Source organism: Xenopus laevis, chromosome 1S (assembly GCF_017654675.1).
Source record: "Xenopus laevis strain J_2021 chromosome 1S, Xenopus_laevis_v10.1, whole genome shotgun sequence".
In the NCBI taxonomy this organism is placed as follows: domain Eukaryota; kingdom Metazoa; phylum Chordata; class Amphibia; order Anura; family Pipidae; genus Xenopus; species Xenopus laevis.
The window spans coordinates 119831918-119846667 of record NC_054372.1 but is presented as its reverse complement, the minus strand read 5'-3'; the positions used below and the strand labels follow the sequence as shown (position 1 = coordinate 119846667).

Here is a 14750-nt window from a genome sequence, read left to right as displayed (position 1 = left end):
CCCTTGTATCTCTAGCAGCTTCAAATAGCAGGCTTATTTTGTTTTCATATTATAAATAGGATGCATGGAGTGTACACATTAGGTAGCACAATTAATAAGCTAATTTTCCTTTAAGGAAAGCATGCATGAACTGACTTAAGAATAAGTGTCATTCATAACAGCAAAAAATGAACAGGACATTATTATCAATACAATTATAATGGGTACCATCTCAATACATTCACTTGTCATATATGACATGTTGCCCAACTGCCCCTTATCATTACTTTGCCTCATCTGAATGGCACAACATAGTAGTGGAATCACAAATAACTCATCTTAAAATGAATTTCATCTTTAGAAATAATTGACTTTATGTATTAATAGAGAAGATGAATCATAGTAGCACACGAAGCAGCTTATTACTCATCAAAATGAAGGCAGATAGTGGGAGAGGATGTGTTCCTTGAAATAAATCATGATGAAAACATGTTAGGGATCATCACTGATGAGTGCAAATAACTTCATACCCGCAATGGCAACAAGTTACAGAATAGCAAAATAATTAAGGTGACATATGATCGAAGTGCCCTAAATTTATTTCCTCTCTATAAATGATGACGTTGGTCTTAAAGGAGTCGTTCAATTTCTAAACACTTTTTTCATTTGAGTTGTTTTTAGATTGTTCAGCATAAACAAAGACTTTTTTCGATTGCTTTCCATTTTTTATTTTTTACACCAAAATTTAAGTTTAAAGTTGAATGTTCATGTTAATGTCTCAGTCTGGCAGCTGTGATCCAAGAGCATCTGAACTGTTACCATTTGCTAAATTTAGTTGATACAATTGATACATTTCTTCAGCATCTGTGGAGTATTAGCAACTATTGTATCAATTCTAACAGCTGCTTTTAATGACACAGGGATTCTGCTCAGCAGGGATAAAGATAACAAATGTATCAACTAAATGTATCAATTCACCTTTTTGTACCTGTATTGATTGTGATGTTTGTTACTCCATATGTTCTATGCATAGAATTCATGTGATTTAGTTGTATAATAACATTTACTTTACAGTGCTACGCAATATGTTGGCGCTATATAAATCCATGTTAATAATAAATAATTTAGAATAGTTAAAGAGTTGGCGACCCGGAACTGCTTTAGAAGGTGAAGAATGAAACTTTACACTTCAATATTAGAAAAACGGGCACATAGAAAATAGAAAGTAATTGGAAAAAAGCCATTATTTCTGGTGAACTATCTGAAACCAACTGAACTGGTAGCTACAGAGTTCCCACAGTGCACTGCATTAATATGCGCAGCACACTTGCCCCTAAAGAATCATGTGCAGACGTCACTTTGACACAAAGGGCTGTTAATTACATTGTCAACTCCTAAAATGTGGTGCATTTACTGCATCTTGTGTTGCAGATGCAGGTCCCATGAGAGTTAACTATCTGCAACACATTCCTTATCAGAATCTTCAATGGTCTTAACCTGTACAAATATCCACTGTATGTGAAAAGCACTACCTGTGTTTTAGCAAAAATATATTCTCAACAGTATGATTGACAGTCTTTGCCAGTATAACTCATGAAACTATACAATCAAACTTCTCCTACAATATTGAATGCTACTTCTATTTCTTATGGTCAAGATTTTAAACAGCTAGGCATTTAGCCATAGTCCCTAAAATGTTGGGCAATCGGTACCTGACCAACTTAGCTGTGATGTGATGGTAAAGGCTCACATCCAGGTGTTCTCAGAATCCTTTTTGTGTTCCATTGATGAATGGAGTAGTGTATGATGGAGCAAACCAAATATTTCTGGGCAATGCATAATAACTTACCCTTGAAAATTTCTGAGTTGAAAGCATGGATACAAGGAAACCATTGACTTAGGGACAGGATAGAAGTCAGTTTGGAGGAATAGTAGAGCATTTAAAGGGGTGAATGACTGCTACTCTTGTCCTTGCTAACAAGCTGAGCAAGAGCCCTGTTGTGTAGCTGGTAATTACAAGACTCCCGTATCCTTCCAGGAATTTACCAAAATTTCATCCTAAGGCGCGGTCATGCAGAGCCTTTAAAGGAATTGTACAGTATAAAAATAATAACAGGGTAAATAGATAGGCTGTCAAAATACAAAATGTTTCTAATATAGTTAGCCAAATATCAGTGACTTGGGGGGGGGCGTGGGTCATAACTGTTGCTTTTGAATCTGACTTAAACCTCGGTGCAGATTCTGTCCAGCGGAGTTCACACAGCCATCTTCTTCTCTTCGATAATCTTCGGTAAGTGCAGTATCGGCGCCTATGTGCAGTTGGAGCAATTTTCTGCTTCACGACAACTGCGCATGCGTCCAAAGTCACAGAGATTGCCAAAGTGCCGGAAGAAGACCCGAAGATTACGGAAGCGCCTGAAGATGTCGCCCGTGAACTCTGCTGGACAGAATCTGCACAGAGGGCTAAGTAAATGGTTAGGGGCATTTAGCAAAGGTAGCACCTAGGCTGGGGGGAGCAGGGAGGGGGGTATATGTAGGGTAAGGGATTTTAGTAACAAGGGTTTAGTTCTCCTAGTCGCTGACTGACTCAGAGTTAGAGAGCTTAAAAGCAGGAAGTTGTGTTATGGTCTGTTATGTTAGACATCCAGTCACTGTTATACATTACATGTTTGGCTAACTAACTACATTAAACAACATTTTAGATTTTGCACAGCCTATCTATTTAGCCAATTTTTATTTTTACACTGAACTGTTTCCGTCTTTACATTTCATGAATGGGCCACAAGTGTCAGGTACTATATGTATTCCTTTCCATGTACGGCAAATGTTTTCTTTTTTTTTTTTCTTTGCATAAAAACATTGAGTTTTGCATAATTTTAAAAGATCTTTGGATACAGCAAGCAAAGAAAACGTTAGACAAAAACAGAGCTGCTCCTCAGATATTGCCATTTGGGATATCATCTATTGAACCCTTTAGGTTTTTCTGTTTCATATCAGTTTGAGTTCTGCTTTGATAATGCCAAGTGACTGGCCCATCATGAGAATAAAGAGTTGTGCTAGCAAGTTAGAAAGAGACAGTGGCATCGCCCTTTTAAGAGGCAGCCGTGTGCCTGTCTAGATGTGTGTGTATGTGTGTCTGGCGGACAAGCACGCTGGAAACTGAACTAAAGCTCTGATTGGCCGAGACTCGAGTTGTGTCCCCGCCTTAGGCCGGGAGGGGTAGTCTGATTGGTAGAGGAGCGGAGGTAAACAGAATAGAATGTCCCCTTCTCTTGAAACCTATGGAAGCCGCATCCCATTGTGGTGACGCGTGGGGTTGTGTTAAATTGTTACCGAGTAGGAGAATGCCCGTACCCTGAGAGTGGAAGGGAGACAGAAGGTGGGGGCAGTGTCTCATAGGCAGCTTTGTCTGAGATTTCAGCGCACTCTCTGTGAGACTCTGTATGAGGGTGAGGATGAATGCCCTGGAACTACTGAGGGAGACAAAGCACCTGGTGGCCACTTGATTTCCCCTCACAATCCTAGAATGCTGCGTTAGCCTTAAGTGCCCTGTGCTGTGCCACGTGTGTGCTGCTGCCGCCGCCGCTGTTTTGTGTCTTTGGCCAAGTTTGAAAGAAGGAGCAAAGTGTGCGCTGCAGACGCAGGAGGGGCGCAGAGTAGGGAGGTCCCAGACTAGCAGTGAGGAGACTAGCAGTGACACTAGCAGTGAGGAGAGGAGACTAGCAGTGTCTGTGATGAAGATGAGGGGCTGCGCGCAGTAAGAGCGGCACAAGACGCACTCGCTACTGTCTGGATCGCCTCGCACTGTCTCCTCTCTAGCGAGTCTCCTCGGCAATGACAGCTGTGGCTTACAGTGACTTGGTTGCCGCTCAGTGTCTGGTGTCTATCTCTAATCGCTCCACGGTGCCGCCGCGACAGCAGGAAGTGGAGCAGCCCCTGTACTCGGCACTGGACAGCCGCCCTACACCTGCAGACTGCACAGCGCTACACCTGAGGAACATGCCTGAACAAGAGCCTCTGCACCTGCGCAACGCGCCCGACCCGGGGCCCAACAAGGAACTTCACGACGGGCCGGGGGAAGCGTGGAAGGATTATTGTACTCTGCTAACTATAGCCAAGAGCTTGCTGGAGTTAAACAAGTACCGGCCCTTGCCTTCCCCTGCCTACAGTCACAGTGACGAGGAATTGAGCTCGGACAGCGATGTCACCACAGAGTCCGGCCTCAGCTTCAGCCCCTCACACAGCCCGGGCAGCTGCAGTAGCAGCACTACCCCCAGCCATATGGACTACAGCCCAGAACCCGGCTCCACGGAACCACTCCCACTCACCCAGGACGCGCCCAAATCCCCGACACGCCCACTCAGCCAGGACACCGCCCCAGTCAGGTCAACCAATGAAAAGAGGCACAGGTGTCCTTACACTGGGTGTGGCAAAGTTTATGGGAAGTCTTCCCATCTCAAAGCCCATTACAGAGTCCATACAGGTTAGTAAAAGCCCGTCACGTGATGGTCCCAGTGGGAGGTGAGGGGCTTGAAAAATAATTGAACACCTTCTTCTGTGCTGTTACAACCTGCTTAGAGATATGGCTAATCACATGTAGCTAGCATTAAATGTAGTGAGTACTTATGCTGTCATCATGATGATGTCAACTGTGGGGGACCAAAACATTTGCTACAGGGTGCCTGTGTGATCTTGGCTTCTGTGCTTTTCTATGTCTAACATGTAGCCCTCCAGTTGTATTTTTATGCCTAAACACCAACAATACCCTGGGAGCCATGCTGCTTCCATTTCTCTGCTCTTAACCCAACTGGAAGAAACTGGAAGCCACCTTATATGTAAATGATCCATAACTGGATATAATTGTAGCACTGGCACCAGGGTATTTGCACAATATTAGTCATTAGAGAACCTCCTCCTGATAACATGCTCTCTGGCCGTTTTGTCATCCAATGCCACCCACGTAGGTCCTTGTATGTATCACGTAATGGGTAAAAGCCTCCGTGTTCTGACTAGTGGTGCCTGTAGGCTGTGAGTAACCCAAAGAGTTGAATGAGGGAGCTTGGCTTCCATTCAATCTTGTGTGCTGTTTTTAGAAACTTGGTTGTAGCGATGTTTTGTTGAGACTGATGGGGGTAGTTCCCGTAGCTCGAGATACGCCCACTGGCAACGCCTATATCAGTAACGGGTCCAACCAGTGGTTGGCTACCCCTTGCTCATGGTTTGTAATATGATGTCACATCAGTGTTGTGTGCCCCTAACTTGGGTTTCCATTCACTGATCATAGAGCTCTCGAGGTCCGGTAGCCACCACATATGTGATCTTCCATGAAGGAGGGCTTGAAGGCAGAGTAATCTCTGTATCCCAATACATGCGACAGACCTAGTGGCAATGAATGCAGCAACAGAAATTGTTGTAAAGTAAAAGCTGTTTATTAGGACATAATAGCCTAACGCATTTCATGCCAAACGGGCACTTACTAATAGAGAGAGTAATCTCTGTGGCAAGGTTTCTATTGCAGACACCACTGATGCTTTTGTGTCTAGCCATTAAAAAAATCATCATAAGACCATGCTTTAGTTTTGTAAACATATGTAATTCATTGTTAAAGGCATCATCAGAGGCTGTGTATGGTCTATCCCGTCTAAATTGTGTCTGCGTCATGGTTTTATTACATTTTGTTCCTCGTTTGGTTAAAAGCCAGCAAGCTCTTTCACCTGTCTAATAGCATTTTTCATTATCCCTTCCGCACTAACATACCAAGCAGCTGACCTCATTTTACCTCTGCTGCTGAGACCTCTCTTGGAAACGGTTTCTCTGCTGTTCCACCGTCTGCCTGCAGAGAGCGCACTGTACAACACACAGCCACAGCACTTTATAGAGCTAGCACAATCATATAGCCATGGCACAGCGTATTATTGTACTTGAATCTGATGTGTAGAAATACATGAACGGGAAGGTTTGAAGCTCCCTTCCCTGTGATTAGGATGGATCCTTAGCCCTGAGCTGTGGGAATTATTAGCATCCCACCAGTATTTAAATCAATGGTATAATGCCAGTCCCACAGCAGCCCACGAATCACCTTTTGTTGGGGCATAGCACATATTGTATCTCTGGGATTAAGGGTGTGGTGAATAACGATGGTGTGACAGAACAAAATCAGTATTTCTTTCTGTATGGAAAACCAGACTCCTTGTTGTCTGCATTGTAATCAGCTTTGTGCCTGTGCAGTTAACCCCAGCCATTGCCAGACCAGGTAATAGGTACAGCACAGTGATCCATCTCTAAAGCAAAAGCTGACTGTTTCTTCCAAACCAATAACTAAATGTATTCGTGGATTTTTTATTTATGACAGCAGCTTGCTTTTTAAATGAAGCACAGCATTCCTCTTTGATACAGTTTTTTTTTTTTTGCTAGCAGCCACGACAGTAATAAAGCTTTGGGTGTGCCCATGAAAAAAAAATATGTCCATGTTTAGTGACTTGTACCACTCTTCCTTTACAGAGGTTATGAGCAGCAGCATTGCATAAAATAAGAGAGATGAGTTTAAGCTACAGCCAGAAAGCAAACTGCAGAATCATTATCAATGAGGGAAATCTTTAAGGAGGACACTATGCATGACCACACCTGCACAAATAGTTCTGTAGCAAAAGGTCCATTTCTTTTGTCTGTGATGATTTTGCTAATTAAAACTTGCATTTCTCACAACAGGCAAAACCAATTTTCACTGCTGATAATTCAAATAAACTGTGTTATTCTAGTTTCATGGTAGCAACAGCAGTTCCCTGGGATACCAGTTGCACTAGATTTCTAAGCAGCCCACACACACATATATATATATTTTCCTAGCTTGAAGAGGAAATTAGTGCATATGCAAAGAAATGCAAGGTTATCTAGAACTCCGTTTTTAAATCATTGCTGAGAATGGCTAGTATAATCCGCTTTATCTTACCCAAAAGCAACTATTTCTATGCCATTAACTAAAATATCTCTGTTTAAACTTTTTTATAGGCTATGTCCACTTTTGAAGGCCACACTCATTGTTGGCCAGTCCAGACCCACTTTTGAATCCATGTCACTCAGTGTAAAATGCTTTCTCCAGTCTGCAAAATAAATGTACAAAGTCTGACAAACAAGTCACAGTTACTCCCCTCAAAATTAAAAAGCGCAGTGACCCCTAGCATACCCAAGCCACTATAACCCCAAGGATAGAGCAGCTTTGTTAATGCCTCTGGCACAGTTGCCCAAGCATTTAATGGTAAAGGCCCCAATACTTCATACCATAGTGGCCCCGACATTTGGGGTTTATTTCCATGCCGTGTGAAACATTACCAGTGATGTTTCCCATAGCAACCAATCAGCAATTAGATTTCAACAGTTAGAAAACAAAAGCGAAGATCTGATTGGTTGTTATGAACAACATCACCGGTAATGCTTCACTCCACTTTTTACACAGCATGAAAAATAGTTTTCACAGTGGTCTTGAAATTTAATGTCACAGTTGCCCCAGCATTTCATTATTCCGTTTTCCAAACAACAATGACTCCTGTCATTTATAAAACAGGCTCAGCAGTAAATGCAGTAGTGACCCCAACGTATGGAACAATTCGCAACACAGTGCCCCCTGCAATATATAACACAAAGACTCCTGCACGTTATGATACAGTGGCATCTGCAATATATGACAAAATTACCCCAAGCATTTCATGGCACATAGTGACAAAGTGGCTCCAGCAATATATGATGCAGTGGTCACAGTATTTCATTATACAGTGTCCCCTGCATTATGACACAATAGCCCCAGCATTTTATAACACAATGGTCCTACATGTGGTGCCAACATTCATGGTTGTAGCTTATTATGACTCAATGGCAAGAGCATTTATAACACAGTGACCCCAGCATGTTATGGCACATTCTTAGACAAAGTGGCCCTAGCATTTTTATTGCACAAAGTACAAGCATTTCATGACGAAATAGCCCTGCCATTAATATATGATTCAGTTGTCCCAGCATTTCATGGCACAGTGTCCACAGCATTAAATGATGCAGGGATTTATGCATTTCAGGATAAACTAGGACCATTAATAGGTGACAGTGCCTCCCAAATGTCATGAATTTTTTTGATCAGTAGTGCTCAATGTTCAGAATATTACCTGAAAATATCCATCATTAGCATGTGTAGAAGGGTACTCTAAAGTATAAAAAAAAAAATGTTTATTATATGGAAATGAACATCCCCAATGTATTTCAGCTATCAGAGGTTTTGTCAGGGGCACAGTTTAAAAAAAATAAATAATGGCTGGTTTCTTTCTTTAATGAACCTTTGCACCTGATGACAGCTTAATGAATCACACAACCGTTTTCATTTTATGGTACAGTTGCCCCCAGCATTATATGACTTGATTTGTACATTTCATGATACAATGAAACCAGCAGTATATGCCAGAATTTCAAGGTTGACACTGTGACCTGCAACATTTGATGGCAAGATTACCTCAGCATTTCATGGCACAGTGACCCTAGCATTTCATAATAACAGAACGTCCTGGCACAGTGACCCCAGCATTTCATGGCACAATGATCTCTGTATTTTAAAACTCATTTGCCCAAGGATTTTTATGTTACAGTAGTTTCAGTATGTCATGACACATTGGCCTCTAACTGACTACCCAGACCCATAGATGATGGGAGTTCTACTTGTTAGTGCTGCTGGATCAGGTGCGGTTTCCTCCTGTGTTTTCCTTGAGCTATAACTGATAAGCCATCAGGAAATTGCTATTTGAGTTTCCACACTGCCTTGTCAATCATAATGCAAATGTTTCTCTCTAGGTAATGGGACCTGGGTGGCCACCTCAATCATTCCTATAATAGTCTTTTTGTACCCAGTTTATATAGTTATATTCCATTTATCCAAATTCAAATACGCAGTAAAATATGACCACAGAGATCAATCTCTACCATATACCCCTGCAAATCTGTATTCATAAGTATGTCTACCATATTGCTTGCCATGGTTTAAACATTATTTCCAGCAATCGCAAACTTGTGCTAATACATACTGTAGATGTAAATGTTGCTTTAAATGGCGACTATCTGAGATGAGGCAATACATATGGCAATTGCTACTAATTTGTGTCAGTTCAAATAATTATTCAAGGCATGGCATATTTTGAAACATGGAGTAATGTATCTTTTGACATTCTTGTGATGGTCAAAATAGCTGAAAAGAGAAGAAGAAAAGAAAAACAGTTAACTATATGGGATGCAGAATTTGTGCAAAAGGCAGTTATTTTGTTAGATTTTGTTTGTACTGGAATCAGTTATTTGAGTGAGCTCTTATTCATTTGCTAGGAAAGGGAACCTCCCTATAAGATATATTGGATCATTCATCTGACACCCAACTCCTGAATGAAGACAGAATGAAGAGAAACAGATGCTGAGAGAGAAATAGTGAATATAAACTTGATTATTTCAGAAACAATTTTTAATTGATTGTACAGGTATGAAACCTGTTATCCAGAATGCTCGGGACCTGGGGTTTTCCGGATAATAGATCTTTCCGTAATTTGGGTCTTCATGCCTTAAGCCTACTAGAAATTAATTTAAACATTAAATAAACCCAATAAGCTGGTTTTGCTTCCAATAAGGATTAATAATATCTTAGTTTGGATCAAGTACAAGCTACTGTTTTATTATTACAGAGAAAAAGGAAATCATTTTTAAAAATTTTGATTATTTGGATAAAATGGAGTCTATGGGAGACAGCCATTCTGTAATTCGGAGCTTTCTGGATATCGGGTTTCTGGATAAGGGGTCCTATACCTGTATTTAAAAAGTGTCTTACTTTAGTATGAGGAAGCTTATATTACATTTTCATTTTCCCCTTTAATTAAGTACACAAGAGTGTTCCATCTTGGATTAAAGCATCCACACTAACACAAAGGACTCACGTTGATGGTTGAGCTGCAGTGGCAGGAATATGAGAGATAAATGCATTCCAGTGCTTTCATATCCTTCTAGTTGGTTCTGTTTTCTTTTCTCTTTTTTAGGTAATTCTTTTTTACCCCCATAGGTGAACGCCCTTTTCCATGTACGTGGCCTGACTGCCTTAAGAAGTTTTCTCGTTCCGATGAGTTAACTCGCCACTACAGAACCCACACAGGTGAGAAGCAGTTCCGATGTCCACTCTGTGAGAAGAGGTTCATGAGAAGCGATCACTTGACCAAACATGCACGTCGCCACACCGACTTCCATCCTAGCATGATTAAAAGGTCCAAAAGGTCCAATTCATCATTCACCTGAATATGGAGTGTATAGTAGTAAAAGCTGTTCAAAAGGAAAAGGCTCAGCAGCTGTACATATCACCTTTTTGCATCTTTTCAGAGGAAATGTAGCAGTTCAATGTTCATGCTTCTACAGCGGTGTAATTCATGGAAACTGCTGTGCAATTTTTGGTGGCACACAGCATTAGATATCTTTTTGTAGTGGTGTGATTGACCCATCACAGTTTTGACTCTAAGATCTTCTGTGCTTGCTCTGGCATGAATAGGTGTTAATAAAATAGAAATCACAGTGGATTAGCTTTAAATGTGTCAGTGGAATACACATATAAGAACATTTACAACATACATAAATATATAAGGGAATTTTTCTAAGATGAAACCAATACAATGTACAATTTGGAGCAAAAACATGTGTGCTGACCAAGTGAGTACTTAAACTAAGGAAAAGTGGTTTCTTATGGAATTCTGTCTTATAGTATCTTGGATCTGTGTATTGGGGTTATTGGAATATTATTATGCTGTGTTTTTTTTGAATATCACCGTTATTGGGGAATTACGTTTAAAAAAAACAGCATTTCAATGGACCTGTACCTCTTACAAAACTGGTTTTCAGAGGGCAGAGAATACGAAGAAGACCTAAAGCAAAGTGGCCACTAGAGTGCATAGCTTGTACTGTTTTGTCTTCTCAAATGTGTGTAGCCAAAGTCAACAAGTCTACTGAAGGATGAAGATGTGCATAGTGGGATGCAATGCTCAGTTCATTTTTTAATATTCCTAATGCACATGTTCCTGTTTTAAGGGAAATTGTAAAACTCTAATCGTTTTGGGGGGCTTTTTTTGTCTTTCTAAGAAATTGGACTGCATCTGCCTCTGGAATCAAAGGTAATGAGGCAGTGACAACAAATGAAATGATACAACGTCACCCTGCAAGAGTAAAATGATATTGGAATTTCCTCATTACACTCAATATGCACGGCTTACTGCGGACATAGCAATGACCAAGCAATTTTTGCAAAACCAGAATGTTTGACTTAGCTTTTGACAGATGCCTAACATCTATTCAGTGCTTGGAAAATTAAGCATTGTTAATGGGTGTAGAGAAAATGTGAAAAGGAACCTGCTCTAGAATACAACACCAGGCCTTTCTTTGACTTACCTTGTAGGTGGGTTGACAATGCATTCACATCAGTATCATTACACTTTCTAGGCAAGAGCGAATCACACTGTGCAATACACATTTCAAGCACAGATTTACAGAAAGTGTCATTGTTTTATATGCCTCACCCATGTGTCATTTAGTTCTTAATATGATGATTCAATTCACGTTTACATTTCTTCATTTGGTAGCTAATTGCACCAAACTGAATACAGACTTTCTGTGCACCTTATGTTTCCCGTGAAAAATTCACACAAAGCCTTTATACATATAAACTTATTCCATACTGGAAAGGATGCCATCCTTTTCCAAGTGTAAAGGGTTATCTATGCAGCATATGGCCATGCTGGCTGTTAAAACAAAATTGAGTTTGTACCTTATTATTTATCCCTTCCTGCTACTGCAATCAGACCAAGCACTCCAGTCTCACATACCAGTCAGGTAAGTCTGCCACAAACTTTACTGTATCATGGCAACATCTCTCAGAATGCTGCCCAATGTTTGCTATTTTTTAATTTCGACTGCTGTAAACATACAACCCTGTCTTGGAGAACCAGCCAAGTATGAGTATCATGTTTCTTTTGCCATTTTACTTGACTTACTTCTTACGTCATCAAAGCCATTTGTTCTACTCATCCCATCTAGACAGTAGTAAAACAAGATACCATCAATAATGCTAAATCCTGGTATATTACATGAAAATTAAAACTGGTCACCCTCAAAACTGTTTTATTACCTTACATCCTGAGGGTTTTATACTGTTTTCTTTTGCAGAGGGTATAGTGCCTTCATCATTTGCACCAATATTTTTAACATGTTAGTCTGCTGAAGGTGCCCAGTATATTTTATATGTGGGTACAACACAAGTCACAGTAAATATGGTCAACTATGTGTCACGTTGCCATATGATTCACTCAATAGCTGTAAAAAATGAAACATTCTGAAAAAAATGGGGTAGAATGCAAAATCAGTGCATCTTCAGGAGCCGGAATCTTGGTACCTGCACAAAGATTCTAGATGCAGCTCCAGAGCACCTTTATTTAGCTACAGACTGCAGCTATCATTAGATATATTTTGACCACACTGTGCAATCATTCATTTGTCTTTTGTTTCTATGAGGACTGTTGCATACACAAACTTCAATACAGTTATACTATGAAAAAAAGGATGTCAGGAAAACCATTATACACTTTCTACCTCTGTTTCATGTTTTGGAACACTCTATTCTTTATTCCAATTTGCAGAAAAAAATTCTTCCATAATAGATAGTTAACCTGTTTTCTGTGGATTTTTTTTGGACCCCATTTCTTTTACTGCCAGGAGCAGTGTGTGTGGGTTTAAGAGGAAAAGCCTGGACAACTGCAAGCATTTCTGGTTTTGCACATTAAATAGCAGAAAAATACACTCAAGTGACACGCAAACACAAATTATTTGCTGTGACTTTCACTTTAAATCCCATTTTCCCTCTTCTCCAGAGGCATACATGTGTGATTGTGGCGGATAGGATTGTGCATAGGTAAAACGATCACTGTCTGTGAAATATTTGAAACAAGATCTTTGAGCATTGTATGTAAATCCTGATATGCTTTAATGTGTATAAGTAAAGACCTGAATTGGGTTCACGGTGGTCAGTAGATATTAAATGTTATATTAAGATAGGATTTTAACATGTTTCAGTTTATAAATGAAAAAAAAACCATCATTCAGAGATTTAATTGAGTTTAAGATAAATGAATTTTAGTCGAAGTTGATGTTAAGACAAAATATCCATCTTGTGATTGCATTACAACGCTTTTATCTTTGCCACTTAAGAAAGCAATGTTTTTTTTCCCCCCTAACATTTTGTAACTTTTTTGCTGTGGCTTTTTAAGTCTGTACATTTTTGGCAAATTCAGGAATTCTGTTTTTTCCATGCATGTTCCAATTTAGTTACATCATTTTGCTACATTTTAAATATGAATAATACTGGGCAGTATAAACCTACTGTATAACACATTCCATAGACGTAGATCGTTACTCCACTCTTATCCCAGAAATAAAAGGGAAAGTATTTTTAACACACAGTTAAAGGAAAATATTAAGGGACAGATTTATCAAGTGTCGAAGTGAAGTCGAGGGAATTTTCTAAGTAAAAAAATTAGAAATTCGAAGTAATTTTTTGGATACTTCGGCCATCAAATAGGATACTACGACTTTGAATTCGATTTGAAGTAAAAATAGTTCGAATATTCGACCATTCGATAATCGAAGTGCTGTCTCTTTAAAAAACTTCGACTTCAATACTTCACCAAATTAAACCTGCCGAAGTGCTATGTTAGCCTATGGGGACCTTCTAGACCATTTTACTTCACACATCGAAGTAAAATCGTTCGATCGTATGCTAAAATCGTTCGAATCGTTAAGATTCGAACGATTTAATCGTTCAATCAAATGATCAATTGATGGCCAAATTCGGTGAAAAATACTTCGATATTCGAAGTCAAATTATTTCAATTAGAGGGTCGAATTTCGAAGTATTTATCACTTCGAAGTTCGACCCTTGATAAATCTGCCCCCAAGAGTATCAATATATGTTTGTTTCTCTTCCAATCATTTTCCCTTTAAAAGTTGCTAATAATTGAAGGCATAGCATGGTCATTTGCATTTATACTTATGCCCTACTCTGTGCATTGGCATACATGCATGGGGAGGTCCATTAATCAAAGGTCGAATTTCGAATTCATGTGAATTTTTTTCAATTCAAATATACTCACAATTCGACTGGGAGGTTATTTAAGAAAAAATTTAAATGGCTAATATTTGATCTAATTGTTCCGAACCAAAAATCTGAATCGTATTTGATTCATACGAATCAAATCTTTTTCCCGTAAAACACCTTGAACGTCAGAAAGGCTATTAACATCTCCAAATGGCTCAGCAGACCTCTGCCATTGACTTGTACATGAACTTGGCATGTTTTAGGTAGCGAATATTCTTATTAGGACTGTTTCCATGGTCGAGCTGTGATAAATTTCAGATTTGAATTTACATTCGAATAGGGGAATTAAAATTCAAATGTGTGAATTTTTAAACTTGAAAATCGAATTCAATCGACTATTTGACCCTTGATAAATCTGCCCCATAAAATATGCCATAGACTCTTCAGCAACAGAATGGCAGCGCTCTTGCCAGCATTGATGTCTGGAGAAGAAATATGGCAGCTTCCATTCACTTGTATGAATATAAATATGCAGAGTTGGAATGCTCTGAAAACTTGATAATCTATGCATGCATTTTTCAGTCTGTTTAAGGGAATTTGATTGGAAGATGGGAACTACTAATAAATAAGCTAC

The 14750-nt window shown here is 39.6% G+C and overlaps 1 protein-coding gene across 1 annotated transcript; it reads left to right on the top strand.

The window, feature by feature from the left end:
- The first annotated feature begins 2964 nt into the window (after window positions 1-2964).
- Window positions 2965-13565, top strand: LOC108706970 (Krueppel-like factor 9). The gene is made up of 2 exons (XM_018243846.2): window positions 2965-4462; window positions 10052-13565. Exons 1-2 carry the CDS (start codon window positions 3814-3816, stop codon window positions 10279-10281), a joined length of 879 nt encoding a protein of 292 aa, XP_018099335.1. The 5' UTR covers window positions 2965-3813; the 3' UTR covers window positions 10282-13565.
- The last annotated feature ends 1185 nt before the right edge of the window (window positions 13566-14750 follow it).

What these genes read in the sequence shown, in the direction of transcription:
- LOC108706970 (XM_018243846.2), top strand. Translation starts at nt 3,814, where the DNA reads ATGACAGCTGTGGCTTACAGTGACTTGGTTGCCGCTCAGTGTCTGGTG. An exon ending in CCATTACAGAGTCCATACAG is followed by an intron (nt 4,463 to 10,051) that starts GTTAGTAAAAGC and finishes TTACCCCCATAG; the next exon opens with GTGAACGCCCTTTTCCATGT.